We start from the raw sequence: 16,102 nt of genomic DNA, 5'->3' as shown, positions 1-16,102 counted from the left end.
AAAAAAAAAAAAAAAAAAAAAAAGAAAAGAAATATCAGTATTCAACATGAATGTAGATATTTTATAATTTTTTATTTATGTAAGTCACACAACAAAATCATCATTTTATTATTATTATATTATTATTAACTAGGGATTGATCCCAGTTCTGCTTAACTACTGAGCAACATCCCCAATCCTTTTTTTCATTTTTTATTTTTTTGAGACAGTGTCTCACTAAGTTGCGTAGGGCCTTTCTAAGTTGCTAAGGCTAGCTTTGAACCCTCCTGCCTCAGCTTCCAAGCCTCTGGGATTACAGGCATGGGCCACCTCACCCAGCTAAAATCACCATTTTAAAGTATATATTTTAGCTGGGGGTGGGTGGCGCATGCCTGTAATCCCAGCAGTTTGGGAGGCTGAGGCAGGAGGATCACAGGTTCAAAGCCAGCCTCAGCAACTTAGAGAGGCTATAAGCAACCTAGTAAGACCCTGTCTCAAGATAAAAAATAAGAAAGGGCTGGGGATGTGGCTCAGTAGTTGAGTGCCCTTGGGTCCAATCCCTGGTACAAAACAAAACAACATAAAAGAATAAAGTATACATTTAAGTAATTTTTTTATTTATAAGGTTGTAAAATTATCACTACTGTCTAATTTCAGAATATTTTTGTCATTCCCTAAAGAAACCTTGTACTTTGTAGTTAATCCAAACCCCACCCCCAGTGCCCTAGCAACCACTAATCTACTTTTTGTCTTTATGAAACAGCCTATTCTAAACATTCCATAAAAATGAATCATACAGGGCTGAGATTGTGGCTCAGTGGTAGAGTGCTTGCCTAGCAAGTATGAGGCCTTGGGTTCAATTCTCAGCACTGAATATAAATAAATTAAATAAAGGTCTATTGACAACTAAAAGAAATATTTAAAAAGAAAAAAATTAAAAGAATTATAGAATATATGGTTCACTTAATCTTTTTTTTTAGTTGTAGATGGACACTATACCTTTATTGTGTTTATTTATTTATTTTTATGTGGTGCTGAGGATCAAACCCAGTGCCTCACACAAATGAGGCAAGCACTGTACCACTGAGCCACAAGTCCAGCCCCAGTCCACTTAGTCTTTAATCCTTATGATGTAATGATTTCCTACAGAAGTAGAGTAGTGTATTTTAAAAAGGGGAGAAATGACAGGAAAGATGACATCCTTAAAAAGCACAAAAATTTGATATTCCAGAGAGAATGAATGATCTTTTATTTTACATTTTCCTATGCTTAACTGGCAAATTGACACCACATAAGGGCTTAACTGAAATTGTTATTTTATTTTATTTTTTGTAAAGTAGTACTAGGGATTGATCCTTGGAGAACTTTATTCCTGAACCTTTTTATATTTTATTTTGAGACAGGGTCTCTCTGTGTCGCTGAAGTTGACCTTAACTTGCAATTCTCCTGCCTTAGCCTGCTCCTGAGTAGCTGGGGTTATAGTCACCCACCACCATGCCTGACTAACGTTACTTTTTATATCCCATATGTTCATATGTACCCACACCTACACATAGGTATAAACACATCCGTATTATTCTTTTTTCTTCTTTAATTTTTTAAACATAAATGTTTTTCTTTCAGATTTTTCTCCTTCTAAAATTTGAAATTACAAACCATTCATCTATTGATGTCCAAATTTCTTAACAAACTCTGAGTAAATCAGTCATACTCACTTTCCCTTCATATTTTACATAATATCTATTCCAGGAGTTCAGTTTTCTTTTCCCCCTAATAATTAACTGTGTATTTCCAGTAGTATTGGTGGACTAATTCTCTGAGCAATGAATAATTTCATCTCAACTTCTTGCAGAAATTTTAATAAGAAGTAATGTGGAATTCCAGGCTCATTATTCATAGACAGTGTGAATAATAAAGCAAATTTAGATGTCACTTAGAAGATAGATCAGAAGGTAGAGCAAATAGGTGATCTGGGAAGCTTACTTTGCTCCTTTAGAGGAGGTTGCTTCTTCTCTGTGTCCTCTTGCTGCAAACATTCCATCTAATCAATTCCATAAGTGAGAAAACCTGTTCAGTGACTTTTTTTCCCCCCCTCTTAATAGCGTTTTTACATTACAGTTTTCCTTCTCTAGAGATTTTAAGAGTTGGGAAGTCTTTAGATTTTTTTTTTATGTATATAATGAGATTGAACCAGGGGTGCTTTACCACTGAGCTACAAAACCAGCCCTTTTTTATTTTGAGATAGGGTCTTGATAAATTGTGGAGGCTGGCCTCAAACTTATAATCCTCCTACCTCAGCCTCCCAAGTAACTGGGATTACAGGTGTGAGCCACCATGGCTGGCTCTAGGAGTTCTTGTGAGAAGTACATTTTATCTTGTCCCAAAATAATTTCTCAGGCCCCTCACAGAATATGGTTGTTACAAGGCCCATCTTCTCTGGCAGTAGCTGTGGAGGTATGGTTTTGAGATGGGGTCAGAAGTAAATAGGGTTGTCATGTTTTGTCTTCACCTCAAGAGCAGTGTGTCTTAATCTGGAATTCCAGACCTGAGTAAATCAGTCATACTCACTTTCCCTTCATTAGCTCTGGGTCCAAAAATTGCTGTTTCTTCCCATGCTTAAAGAATCACAGAGGGCAGAAAGGTACTAGATTACTAAATTACTAGCAGACTAACAGTAGGAGATGTCTACATTCATCTGTCTCTGTGTTGATTTTAGATACAGCAGGTAATATTCTCAGAATATTAAAATGAACTTACCTACTGGATCTAGTAGAAAGGAAAAAACATGATTGTGTTTATTTCTTATGATTGTGTTAATGCATGCTTTTTTATTTTGAGGCTTTGATATGAGAAATAGAATAAGGTATGTCTTATATGAATTTTTTATGATAAACATGTTTTTGAAAGTCCCACAGGAAAAGGTTGTTTTATGTTATCATTAAATATAATTTCAGTTTTTATATGTGTACATCATCCCTGTCTCTTTCCAGGCCGGGCATTTATATATATGGTCAGTATATTTTCTTAATTATTGGCACTTGGCATCTCCTTTCCCCTGCTCCAGAATGGTCCTTTCTGATAAAACTCACAAGCTTTGCATTTCCACAAGCTCTGCTGCTAGACGAGTGAATCACAAGAACATTATGTGCTGGGGTGGTTTGTGTGTGTCCATGTCCGTGTGTCTATATTCTAATGAGTGTGCAGTTTGAGACTAGCATACAAATATTTAACTCTGAGGTATGTGTCCACACAGCTGCTTTTGTCATTTCACTAGTCAGTGGGTTTTGCTTGTGAGAATTACGGGGTTGATTTGACCTGAAGCCTCTAAGAAGAATTTTTTAACATTCCAAGTTTATTTGAAAGATGTGCGATGAAGAGAGTGGAATGGCAAGAATTTCTCTTTAAAAATTCACAAGTTATTTTTATTTTATAGAATGAGTTGAAAACCAGTGGTGGTGAAATCAAAACTCATAAATTGGAACAAAAGGAGAATGTGCCCCCAGGTCCTGAGGTCTGCGTCTCCCATCAGGAGGGAGAAAAGGTGGGTTGAACAGTCTGATGTCCAGTTGCCAGGGGAGCATGTGTTCTGAATTAGATGCTTAAAATTAGAAACAACTCTAACTGTAGGCTGTAGAGTGTCTGGGAATTTGGTAGCAGCTGCCAGGACAGACTGTCATTTTTGCAGGCCACACAACTTCAGCAACTTATAGCTGACCAAATAATGAGCCTTCACTGGAAAATTCTTTTGCTCAGCAAATGCTCAGAGGGCATAGAACTAAAGTGATTTTTAAAACTCTGTTGGATTTAAAATGCTTGTATATTCTTAATTTAACTTCATACTTAACACATTTTTGGTAAGATTTCTTTTTTCTTTTAAAAATTTATTGGTTTATAATTTTTTTGTTGGTGTTTTGGGGGTATTTTTTGAAATATGCTATGTTGCCTATGTTGATCTCTAGCTCCTTCCTCCAAGCAAGTCTCTCTCAGCCTCCTAAATAACTGGAACTGCAGCTGCATACCACCCCACTAACTTGTTTAACACACTTTATTCAAGAAAATACTATATTTTCTCCCAGGGTATTTTTGGTTTTTGGTTTTTGCAGTGCTTGGTATCAAGATCTTGCACACAGTAGGCAAGAACCCTACCATTGAGCTACATCCCAGCCCTAACTCAAAGTACTTTGAAAGCTAGTCACTATTCTAAGTATAGGAAAATACTGAGTTTAAAAACTAAAGACAAACTATGTGGCCTTTATATGCAGGGAAACTAACAGAATGAGTGGGGGAGGTAACAGGTTGGCTACTGTAAAACAAATGTGATTGGTGCTATGAGAGAGTGTATAGGGCCATGCAAGCTCAGATGAAGGATACTTAACCTGAGTTCCTCAAGAAGGTTATATGTGAGCCAAATCTTGAAGAATATGCTGACATAGGCCAAGTGCATAAGGGAAAAGTAGAGTAAGAAAGGGAAGGGAAGGCAGACAACAGATTTGAAAAACAGAGATCCTAGCTTGCTTAGGAGTTGTAGTTTAGTTGTCTTGACTTGAGCAATGTACATATAGGCAGGGGTAAGAGACAGATGGAGGACCAGGGAATGGTCTGGAAAAGCTTTATATGTCACCATTAAAGGTTTGGATTTGGCCAGGCACAGTAGTGCATGCCTGTAATCCCAGCAGTTTAGGAGGGTGAGTCAGGAGGACCATGAGTTCAAAGCCAGCCTTAGCAACTTAGCAAGGCCCTAAGCAACTCAGTGAGACCCTGTCTCAATAAAATACAAAAAAGGGTTGGGGATATGGCTCAGTAGTTAAGTGCCCCAGGTTCAATCCCCAGTACCAAAAAAAAAAAAGTCTTGATTTGGATGCAAACTGGGAGTGGTAGAACATGCCTGAATTCTCAGTTACTCAGGAGGTTGAGGCAGGAAGATGGCAAATTTGAGGCCAGTCTGGGCAATTTAGCAAGACTATCTCAAAATAAAGCAAAAAAAAAGGGGGGGGCTGGGGAAGTGACTCAGTGGTAGGGCACTTGCCTAGCATACATGAGGCCCTGGGTTCAACTCCAAGAATCTCACACACACAAACACACACACACACACGACATGAAGTTTGAATATAATCAGGTAGCAACAGAAAGCCACTAAAAGACTTTAAGCAAACCATATTTGTATTTTATGTCCTAATTATTAGATGAATGGCTTAGTTGCAGTAGGTAACAATATTTATGCCAGATGAGTTTATCATATTTTTTTCCAAATCATTATCCAGTCCGGCGCCATGTGCATGCCTATAATCCCAGGGGCTCAGGAGGCTGAGACAGGAAGAGCTCGAGTTCAAAGCCAGCCTCAGCAAATTAGCGAGGCTAAGCAACTCAGCGAGATCCTGACTCTAAATAAAATATTTTAAAAAGGGCTAGGGATGTGGCTCAGTGATTAAGCACCTCTGGGTTCAATCCCTGGTACCAAGAAAAAAAAAAAGTATGGTTTATTGACAGAACACTCATAAGAACTTGTAAGGTACATTACACACTTAGATCAAAGTAGGCACCCAGAAAAATGATCTTAGATTAATGACTACAAAATTCAATTCACAGCATAGAACAGAAAAGAAAATATAAATTTTTAATTATTTTCTTATTAAAAAATACACAAGTGTATGTTGAAGTAATAAGACAAAATACTTGATATTCACGTGTTACATGGTTATAAATTATAAAGTTGTCAAATAAATTGTGTACATCCTTACAACAGTGTGCTAAGGTATTAGTGTAGAGGTCACATGTCTGTGTCTTGTATCAAATGAGTTCTCTCCTTAAACTGCCTGGTTTTCCCATATTTTAAATAGGTGATTATTTCTTAAGAACCACAAGTAAGTATACTTGGAATTTTCCTTACACTCTATAAAAAAAAACATTTAAGAGAAAAATATTCCAGCATTGAGATTCCTTCATTTTTACCCCAGGAGCATAGTTTGGAAAATAATGCTTGGGTTGTCCTTGTATGTGATCTTGTGCTTCCTTCTTGATTGTCTTCATGCTGATTTGAAACTGGAACTCTGGGTTGAACTGGAGGATCAGAACATTTTAATTATAGCCTGAGAGGGCATTAGTGCAGCTGAATCACAAATCAGGGAGTAGGTGGGAAAGAAAGAGGATAAAGACAGCAGATATTCTTCAAGTATTTACTGCAGGTTTATAAGCTATTGGCTGCTGTTAAGTCAGCAAAAAAATTTCAGAGCCACAGCTATCCTTTTGGCTGCATGCCTAGTTTTTGTTAACTAGTACCTAAAGCCTATTTGAACTTTGGCTTGCTCCAAAAGAACATTAATGCTAGGGTGAACTTTCTTGAAATGGAATATTTTGTCAAGATATTTTTCTTCCCTTTCTCCTTTTGCAAATGAATTTGTGCTTTCCTATAATGAAATGTTTGAACAAAATCTCATGTGCTTCTGCCTGGAAGTTCCTGCAGTGAAGTCATCTGGTTGGCCATGTGCAATGATGTCATTCTTGGCACTAGGTATACCCCACAGGTTCAAGGTGACCAAATTAGAGGTGAAAGAAAAACATCCTAGAATGGATGAACCTACTAAGCAAGAGTTGAGGAGTGTTTTATAGCCATTGCACAGCTTTCAAAAAATTATTTCATATTATTAAATGAAATAATGTATGTAAAGTGATCAGTCTAATACCTGGTACAGAGTAAACACTCAGTAAATGTCAGCTGTTATGCTGGTTTGTTTTATGCCTTGTCAAAATTCTTGTAATGAAATGAGAGTAGAAAAAACAACCCTGCTGGGGCTGGGGTTGTGGCTCAGCAGTAGAGCGCTTGCCTAGCATGTGCGGGGCCCTGGGTTCGATCCTCAGTACCACATAAAAATAAATAAATAAAATAAAGGTATTATGTCCAACTATAACTAAAAAATAAACATTAAAAAACAATGGGCTGGGGTTGTGGCTCAGTGATAGAGTGCTCACCAATCACACGTGAGGCACTGGGTTCAAAACTCACCACCACATAAAAATGAAATAAAGCTATTGTGTCCACCTACAACTAAAAAAATAAATATTTTTTTAAAAAAACCCTGCTGATGTTCAAGTATAGGTCCGCCAATAACTTAATCTCCATTGTAAATTTATTCAGTACTTTAGAAATCCTGATATAAACACTTAGTATTACCCATAAAATCCAACATCTGAATGAATCAATATTACCTGAAGAGTGTACATTGGCTCACCTGTTGACCCTTCATGATTTGGGATGTGGAAGGGATCCTGGAAAGGCCTAGGGGCCAGTAAAAATCAGGGAGAGACTAGTAGAGAGTACTTTTATTTAAATTTGATCTGAGGAAAAGATATACACCTGATACATAAGAATCTGCCATTTTGTTAAACACTGCCATTTTGAGACTGGGCTTTTTAAATGCCTTTTTAAGGAAACTAACTGAAAATAATAGTAGACGTTAATTTTGGGTAAATTTGTTTTTTAGTTATCAAAAGTTCTTCAGTTATGGGCAAGTTTTTTTCAGTGGAATGCATTTGGTTGAGAATTGGCAATTAGGAAAATAAAAGAACAAGAATGGTTCCTAGCAGGGCATGGTGGTCCACACCTGTAATTCCAGTGACTCAGGAGGCTGAGGCAGGATTTCAAGTTCCAGGCCTCACTAAGTTACTGAACTTAATGAGACCCTGTCTCAAAATAAATAAATAAAAAAGGATGGAGATGTAGCTCAGTGGTTAAGCCCCTCAGATTTCAATAACTAAGTACAAAAAAAAAAAAAAGTTCTCATGTTTAAATACTTTATCTTGCCTAGATTGTATTAGGTTATATAGAGAAGAGCTTTGCTTTCCTTGACATAGGAGTTTTTGTTTTGCTTGTTTTTTGAGAGTGGAATGATGTGGTTTAGAAGTTCTTTTATAAAGGGAGATGAGGCACACTTTTGGCAGTTGAGTGCAGTCTGTTTCTCGAGTTACTCTGTAATTGAGAGGCATGTTAATATCCTCATAAAAGACATTTTGCTGCCTCTTGTTTAAATGCTCAGCTGTTCTGGTGCCCGTTATTTCCCCAGGCAGCCAGTGACTGGCTGGAGTCAGCAGGTTTTTATGGCATTAACAGCAGTTTGCTCTTTTATTTTTAATGTGATTCTTAATCCCTCTTCCCACTTTTTTTGTAGGCTTCTACAACTGAGAATAGCCTGACAGTCCATTCCACCCCTGCCGAAGATGACTCTCGTAAACATTTGCCTTTAGCTCTCGAAGGTAAGTTCTTACTTCTCCACACATATTTGGTTCAGAGGTGTCCCCATTACTGTTAATGTTGAGAAAGTAATGTACTAAATCCAACAATTTAGCCGATGAAATCTTCCACTTGGTTTTAAGGACTGGTGCTGGGCTGGAGATGTAGCTCAGTGGCAGAACACTTTCTTAGCATGCATGAAGCCCTGGGTTCAATCCCCAGCTTGGGGAATGGTGCTTGGATACACTTAACACATTTCATGGCTTAGAGAGCAGTTGAATTCAATTAAATATGGTTATCTTGAAACAAATACCTTTGATACTTCGCTCACTAAACTTATCCTATCTTTTATACTAAACCCTTTCAGGCTTAAAGCTGTGTAAACTAATTTTTAAGTTTTATTTTAATAGAGGTGTGTCCAAGAAGGATTTTATTTACTTATAGGGATAAAAACTGGTAGTTGAGTAACCTCTTTAGTCTATAGGGTTTTTTGTTTGTTTGTTTGTTTTGTTTTGTTAGTTTTAGGTGGACACAATATCTTTATTTTACATTTATGTGGTGCTGAGGATTGAACCCAGTGCCTCATGCATGGTAGGCGAGCCCCCTACCACTGAGCCACAATCCCAGCCCCATAGGCTGTAGGGGTTTTAATGCTGGTGCTAAAGTTTGTCATCATAACATCTTGTTTTGGACTTGTTTTAAGCCTAGCTTATCCCAAAGACAAAAATGTTTGGACTTTTAACTTTATTATGCCCACTTTTGATTCTTATTTTTAACATGTCATTTAAAAATACATGTGGATCTTAAGACAGAGTCTTGCAAGGTTGCTTAGGGCCTCACTGAATTGCCAAGGCTGTCCTTGAACTTACAATCCTCTTACCTCAGTCTCTCAAGTTGCTTGGATTCCGGGTATGTGCTACTGCACCTGGCAAAAAAGGACTTCAGTGAAAAAATAAAGTAGAAATATGAGCTAAACAGATCTTTAGTAAACCCTACCTTAATATTTCAGAGAAAAACTTAACTGATTGAATCCAGGAACATTCCTTTTGCAATTATTTTGCTTGGACTAGAAATATTTCTGACTAGGTTGGCAAAACTTTTTTTGAAAAATAAGCTGTAATCTTTTAGTACTTTGTTGACTCAACACTAGATTTTTAAGGAATTTTAAAATTTATTATTATTCCTTAGTAATGGTATCAATGGCTTTTCTATGCCTCTTCTGAGTTCATGGGATGTACTGGCAGGAAATCCGCTTACGCAGTTGACACTTCAGTGATTATGAAAAAACTTTATGGAGCCCTCTTCTCAATTTTTATTCATAGATATATGCTATAAGACCAACCAAGGAGAAAATGTGAGATTATGTGCACAACACACATGAGCACACATGTGGTATGATATTTTTGCCCTTGTGTTCCCTCAGTTTCCCAGCTCTAGTTGGAGCACTCAAGAAGTTATTGGGAGTACCAGCAACCAAAAAGTCAGCAAAGTCTATAAGTGTCCTTAAGAAACATGAATACTGCTGGGCAGCAATTTTTTTTATACAGGGTTGTTTTGATTCCCACTTTTTGTGGAACAGGGTGAGAAAGTTTGCTGATGACTCGATTTGTTAAGAGGACCTGAGGACCTAAGGAGCATAAGTTTTAGTTTATTCTTCAACAGAAGAACAATGTTTTTCTTGGTGTTGAAACTACCATTCTTTGATAGAAAATGCTCAAACTTTGCTTTTTTGGAAAAGCCCTTTCTAAGATTTCCCATGAAATACTATAAAATGTCCTTCTTTTGTAACTCAAGCAGGTAATGCCCAGGTTAAGAGTGAGGCCCAGCAGCCGGTGTCCACCAAACCACTGAGTCCTGATGCCAAAGCCTCCAACCTTTCTGAAAATTCTCCTCCAAAGGCAGTGAAGGTATGATGGCAGTTTATCTCTAAGCCTTGAGATGCTGGTAGAGCAAATTGCACTTTGTATCATCTTCATTATAATCTGCTTTTACTTTCCTGGGGATTATAATGCCAAATAAGGGTGTATTGTCCCTACAAATCTTTCTTCTGCCCAGGTGTTTGGGCCAGGAGGGAGAAGGCTCAATAATATGTCTCGGTTTGAAATCTGAATAATATGTGAGATTTTTAAGAAAACCTTAAGTTAAATAAGATAATATGACTTAAAAAATCTAAGTACATAAATATTTGGAGTTGGTAAAACTCACAAAATGGGAAATCTGTTGAACTAAAATTAGCATGTTGTATGGAAATGTACAAAGCCACCTTAAAGATAGTGCTCAGGGCTGGGGATGTGGCTCAAGCGGTAGCGCGCTCGCCTGGCATGCGTGCGGCCCGGGTTTGATCCTCAGCACCACATACAAACAAAGATGTTGTGTCCGCCGAAAACTAAAGAATAAATATTAAAAATAAAAAAATTCTCTCTCTCTCTCTCTCTTTAAAAAAAAAAAAAAGATAGTGCTCAGTGGTCTGATGAGTCTGGCTATAACCTGATTGGTTGTTAGCACTTTTAAAGAAAGAATATGTCTGCTGGAGTGGAAGTTGAACAACCCATATAGTATAAAAATTGGCATTTAAGCTATACTTATGCTAGATGATAATGGTAAATGTTAAGGAATACACAATATTTTTGTATGCTAAGAAAAATTGATTAGGCTATTCAACCTCTGATCTCTTTGATCCCTCAGTTTTTAAAAACAGTCTTTCCATTTCTGGGAGCAAACATTTATTCCCATAAAAATAAACCAAAAAAGGTAAAAAATAGATTTTCCAATTTTAATCTTATTAACTGACCTGTTTTAATTGAATGTTTTGCTAATGCAATGCTACTTCACCTATTTGTATTAATAACCAGTCATACCCACACTTCTTTAGTGTCTTTCTCCTTGGGTGTGCTCTTACATAGCTAGCCTTTGTTTCAAAGGTTTTTTTTTTTGTTGTTGTTGTTGTTGTTTTAAAGAGAGAATTTTTAGTATTTATTTATTTTTTAGTTTTTGGCGGACACAACATCTTTATTTGTATGTGGTGCTGAGGATCCAACCCGGGCCGCACGCATGCCAGGCAAGCGCCCTACTGCTTGAGCCACATCCCCAGACCTGTTTCAAAGGTTTTAGCTTGAAAAAAAACTCAAAAGGCAAAATTAGTTTAAAGTGGTTTGAGCTGCCCCAACTTCACGCACATATGTTCTATGCCTATATCTCTTCACTGTGTGTGATTGGTCCTTGGATGAAAACTGTAGTGAACCAAAACAATGAGAAGAGGATGAAAGTGAGGGTTTGGGGGTGGGGGAAGGAGGATACAGATGATCCAGAAATTAAAGGGTGGATCACAAGTGTGTGTAGGGGGGTGAAGGGCAGGGTAAAGAAGATAACCATAAAAAATTTAAAGGTAGCAGAAATTTACAGGGAAAATAAGATTTTTGAAAAGTAACAGAGTTGAAGAAAGTAGTGGGGGGTTGGGGGGGGGGTGGAGAAAGGAAAAGAAAAAAGAGACAAGAGAAAGCAAGTACAAGAAAGTCTTCAGAGTCTGTGTGTGTGCCTACATGTGCAAGGCCCTGGGTTCAATCCTGGGCAGAAAGAAAGAAAAAGGGTGGAGGAGAAAGAGAAAAAAAAAAGAGAAAGAAGAAAGAACTGGGTAATGGTGATTGAATCTGCACATGTGTTCCACCTAACTCTGTTCTGGCCTTGAAGATCTGTCCATGTAGTCATCAGCACTTTGTTTTTCAAGTATTTGGAATCCAACAAAGTAGTAAATGCCAGAGGGTTACTTAACTCTTATCCAGAATCAATCCTGCCCAGATGTGAGTCCTTGGGTTGTGGTTCTTGATCAAGTATGGCAAAAAGGGCTGGGGGTTTAGGTCATGGCTGGAGTGCTTATCTAGCCTACATGAAGCCCTGGGTTCCATCCCCAGTACCACAACTAACAACAAAAGAATGGCTAGCAAATCTAACTTGGTCATAGATCATGTGACTGAGGGGTCTGGGGAAATTCCCTGGCTAATCTAAGAACTAAAATCTATTCTTGAGAATATTTGAATTCTCAATAGGTCTTTTGGGCACCAGTGAGAAGAAACAAAGGTGAAGCTTTCTGCACTAATTTCAGACTTATGCCTCCTCCTTTGTCCCTAGTTACTCCATATCCACAATAGAATGTAAATATCCCTGCATTCACAGACACTCACCTAAGGTTTTGAACATTGTATGAAGACATGAGTCAACTGGCCTGCAGTCCAAAGCTCAAAAGATTATGGTGTCCAGAGCCTGGAGTGGGACCCAATTATATCTCCACTTTTATTTAAGGGAAATTTATTTTCTCTTCCCCATAGTTCCCTTTACAGTCTGCAGGCAAGCAAGGCATTTTAGTAAATATGTACAGGAAAACGTGCTGGCATAACTGGTCTTATGACTACAGACTCTGCAACAGAAAACTTGTTTCTCCACTTTGAGAAATTACATGCAGCTAAGAATACACATGTTCACTCAAAATAGATTTTTGGGTCCCACACATCATGGAACAAAACGGTTCCTTAGTGCCTGTCTGTAGTTGAAAATAGGACATCTAAGGTAGAGATTCATTTCATTTAAAATTGTAGCTCGAAGCTTAAACAAAAAAGATACAATAAGGACTTCATACATTCTGAACACTGGCCACATAGCTTAGTAGATGAGACTTGGTACTAATGAAGTTGAAGGTTCATTCTCAAAAAGGATGTGTTTCAGAGCTGGGGATGTGACTCAGTGGTAGAGCATTTGTCTGGCATATGTGAGGCTCTGAGTTCCATTCCCAGCACTGCAAAATAAATAAATAAATATATATTTTAAAGATGTGTTTCTGGGCTGGGGCTGTAGCTCAGTGGTAAAGCATTTGCCTCACATGTGTGAGGCACTGGGTTCCATCCTCAGCACCACATAAAAAAAGGATGTGTTTCTGATAATAGAGCTCAGCGGATCCTGTGAGGAGATCAAACCCATTCTACTTCAAGAGACTCAGATTTTAATTTTCAGCTATGCCTCAACAGATTAAAAGAGGGAAAAAAGAAACTCAGATCTCTATAAGCTTTCTGTCCTGCCATTTGAGAGAAGTCATTACCTAAATGTTCTAAGAGGGGACCATAGGGAAAGAAAAAGCAAGGGAATGTGGTACCCTAAAGGATACCTTCTTGCTCCCACTGTGCCCTAGACAGCCCAGTCACCAGCTTCCTCAGCTAGTCCTGCTGGTAGGTGTGAAAAGAAAACAGCAGGCTGCATCAAAGGACATATAGCGTCCATACATTGCAGAGTCCTTATAAGTGACCTGCCATCTGTTCCCCTGTGGACATGATAAGAGGTTTTAGACTTCTTTTTTTCCCCCCCATTGCTGAGGATCCGACCCAGAGTCTTGAACATGGCTAGGTACGCACTCTAGCACTGAACTACATCCCCAGCCCCTGTGTCATGCTGCTTTACAAAGCTATTAGAATTATAAGTCTATAAGGGCACCTACAATCCTTTCTCACTGTATATATATTCTCCCCAAAGACTGCACAGACAGAAGGATGAAAGCTGCACAGAACTGGCCCAACCATTTACTGTGTGGTGAAGAATTTCAGTTTTATTATCTAGATATTGTGCACAAATTGCAAGGAAAGAATGAAAGGCATTTTGTGGTGTTCTGTCTATGAAATGAAGGTCTGACATCAGTACAGAATTTTCTTCTGATTTCATTATATGCAAAGGCTAGTTAGCTTCAGTGCCTATTGCCAACTACTGCTTCTTGCCCCTATCACGCACATGTACACCCCAAATGGATCTTTGATCCCTCACTAGACCAAAAAATATATGTAAAAGAAGAGAGTGAAAGCCAGGCATGGTGGCACACACTTGTAATCCCAGCAGTATGGGAGGCTGAGGCAGGAGAATCAGGAAGTCAAAGCCAGCCTCAGCAATTTAGTGAGACTCTAAGCAAGTTAGCGAGACCCTGTCTCTAAATAAAATGTAAAAAGGGCTGTGGCTCAGTGGTTGAGTACTCCTGGGTTCAATCCTCAGTATACACACACACACACAAAAAAAAAAAAAAAAAAGGAAGAAGAAGGAGAATGAAAGAGTGTAGATGAAGCTATGCAAATATTTTGGAAAAACAGCTGTAAGTAGCTGTTCTTCAACAGTATCTGTAATATCAGATGGGAAAGACAGTGTTTGTGTACATCAATCATTTATATATTACCTCATTCATTCCAGAATATCCTGAAGACATTATCTACACATTTTAATTTGAAACCAAGTGAAGTTTGTTCAAAGTGCTGTAGTGAGATTATTTTCATTCGGGTTAGCATCTGCTCTCTCCTCCAATAAGTTTCCTTTAGTAAGGGAAATTTAACATTCCAGGACAATTTAGAAAATGCTCTGTTGGTTTGTGAGTAGGAGTTCCGGGCTTTAATTCTAATTCTGTGCCCAGTTGTGTTTGTAACTGTGATAAGGCACCTGACATCCTGGCACTTCAGCTCCCACATGAGAAAGATGGTCTGGGTAGAAAAACCTTTCATTTTTGAAAAAAATACATTGTAAAGATAAAAAATATCTACCATTCTCATATTGGCAGTATTTTCAATGTGGTGATGCCAAGTGTGAGCATGCCATGAAGGCATGGGCAGGATGTTTGCCAGGTCTATGATAATGGAGAGAGTTTTGGGCACTGACTATGCTTCCTGCTGTCTGAATAGACATGGGGGCAATTACAGAAAAGTGGCTGAGAGCCCAGGACAGAGAAAACAAAGGGAAGGCCCAGCCGTAGCCACTATGACTTGGCATGTTACCATGTTGGGATTCTCTTGTCTTTATGACACTTGGGCAGCTGCTGCATAAACCTTAAATAATATCAAAAGTGATTATGTGAGAAATGAATAGGAGTAATCTGAATAGGGAATCTGGTAGGTCTGGCCAGCTAGAGCTTGTGGTTAGTCAGTCATTTGAGCCAGCAGTTTATTAATTTGATGTTAAGCGGGAGGATGACTTTCTACTTGTGTGGGTGAGGCTTCATTAAAGAGAGAGCCTTTGTGGGTCAGGTGTGGGAGGTAGTAAGACACTAAAGAATTGTTAATGAGACACTCCTTTTGTGCATAAAGGCTCATAAAAGCTCACTCTCTGGGGCTGGGATATGTTCCAACCTCAGGTAGATGTGAGTGAGACTGATTTTTGCCTCTATGAGCAGTTACCTGAAAAAGAAAGGAAAAAAAAAAAAAAATGTGCTCTTGGAACCTAGCCTCTGAGTTTCAGCTCAGCTGCAGTCAAGCACTCCAGGGTACGCCAAATGCTATGTATTCATTGAAGGTTCCTATTTGTCTCTTCCAGCTTCTGCTTCCTGCTCCTGGTACCTAATTTCTGCTCCTGCCTTCCACTTTCCTCCTAATGTGAGCTCAACCTACACTTTCTCTCAGGTCCTCCTCTCTGTTCACTAAGCTGCACCCTTCTGCAGAGTTCCTTACCTCTGTGTGTGTAAGAAAGTGTGTTCTCTATCCCTCTGTTCTCCTCTCCCAAAGTAGTATCAATTTTCTCTTATACCATGTGAAGTTTCTGTCTCCTGCTCTCTCTTTACTGACCAGAGTAAGTACTTATTCTTCTAAACCTATTTTAAGTGTTAAAAATACAGAATCCCTTCTCTACAACTGAAAAACATTTTTAATCTGATAAACACATTTGTCCTATTACTTTTACATTGCATGGATTGTGATTTGGGTAGATTCTCCAATGACTTCAATTACACTATTATTTATTCTGCATTTTTAATTTATTCTGCATTTTAATCTATTTCCTGTTTACCATGCAGGGACCACATACTTCTTTCAGAACTTTTAAAACAATGCAGATGTCTCCATTTAGGTCCAGTCTTGTTAGAATGTCCATAAAAGAAAAGGGGGGGGCGCGGGG

At 38.3% G+C, this 16,102-nt stretch overlaps 1 protein-coding gene across 5 annotated transcripts in view; it reads left to right on the top strand.

Moving 5' to 3' along the window:
• Nucleotides 1-16,102, top strand: part of Lima1 (LIM domain and actin binding 1) — a 97,588-nt gene that overhangs the window by 71,917 nt on the left and 9,569 nt on the right. For 3 of the 5 annotated variants that reach the window (XM_015493345.2, XM_048802701.1, XM_048802702.1), the window contains 3 exons: nt 3,413-3,520; nt 8,142-8,226; nt 9,998-10,110. In XM_015493345.2, coding sequence (XP_015348831.1) covers nt 3,413-3,520; nt 8,142-8,226; nt 9,998-10,110 — 306 coding nt within the window. Of the gene's footprint in view, nt 1-2,970; nt 2,990-3,412; nt 3,521-8,141; nt 8,227-9,997; nt 10,111-16,102 lie in introns of those variants that run through there. The other 2 variants (XM_048802703.1, XM_015493346.2) reach the window with 2 other exon arrangements.

This window comes from Marmota marmota, unplaced genomic scaffold (genome assembly GCF_001458135.2).
Source record: "Marmota marmota marmota unplaced genomic scaffold, marMar, whole genome shotgun sequence".
Classification (NCBI taxonomy): domain Eukaryota; kingdom Metazoa; phylum Chordata; class Mammalia; order Rodentia; family Sciuridae; genus Marmota; species Marmota marmota.
Note: the sequence above shows the minus strand (reverse complement) of the source record. Positions and strands in the feature narration are given on the sequence as shown.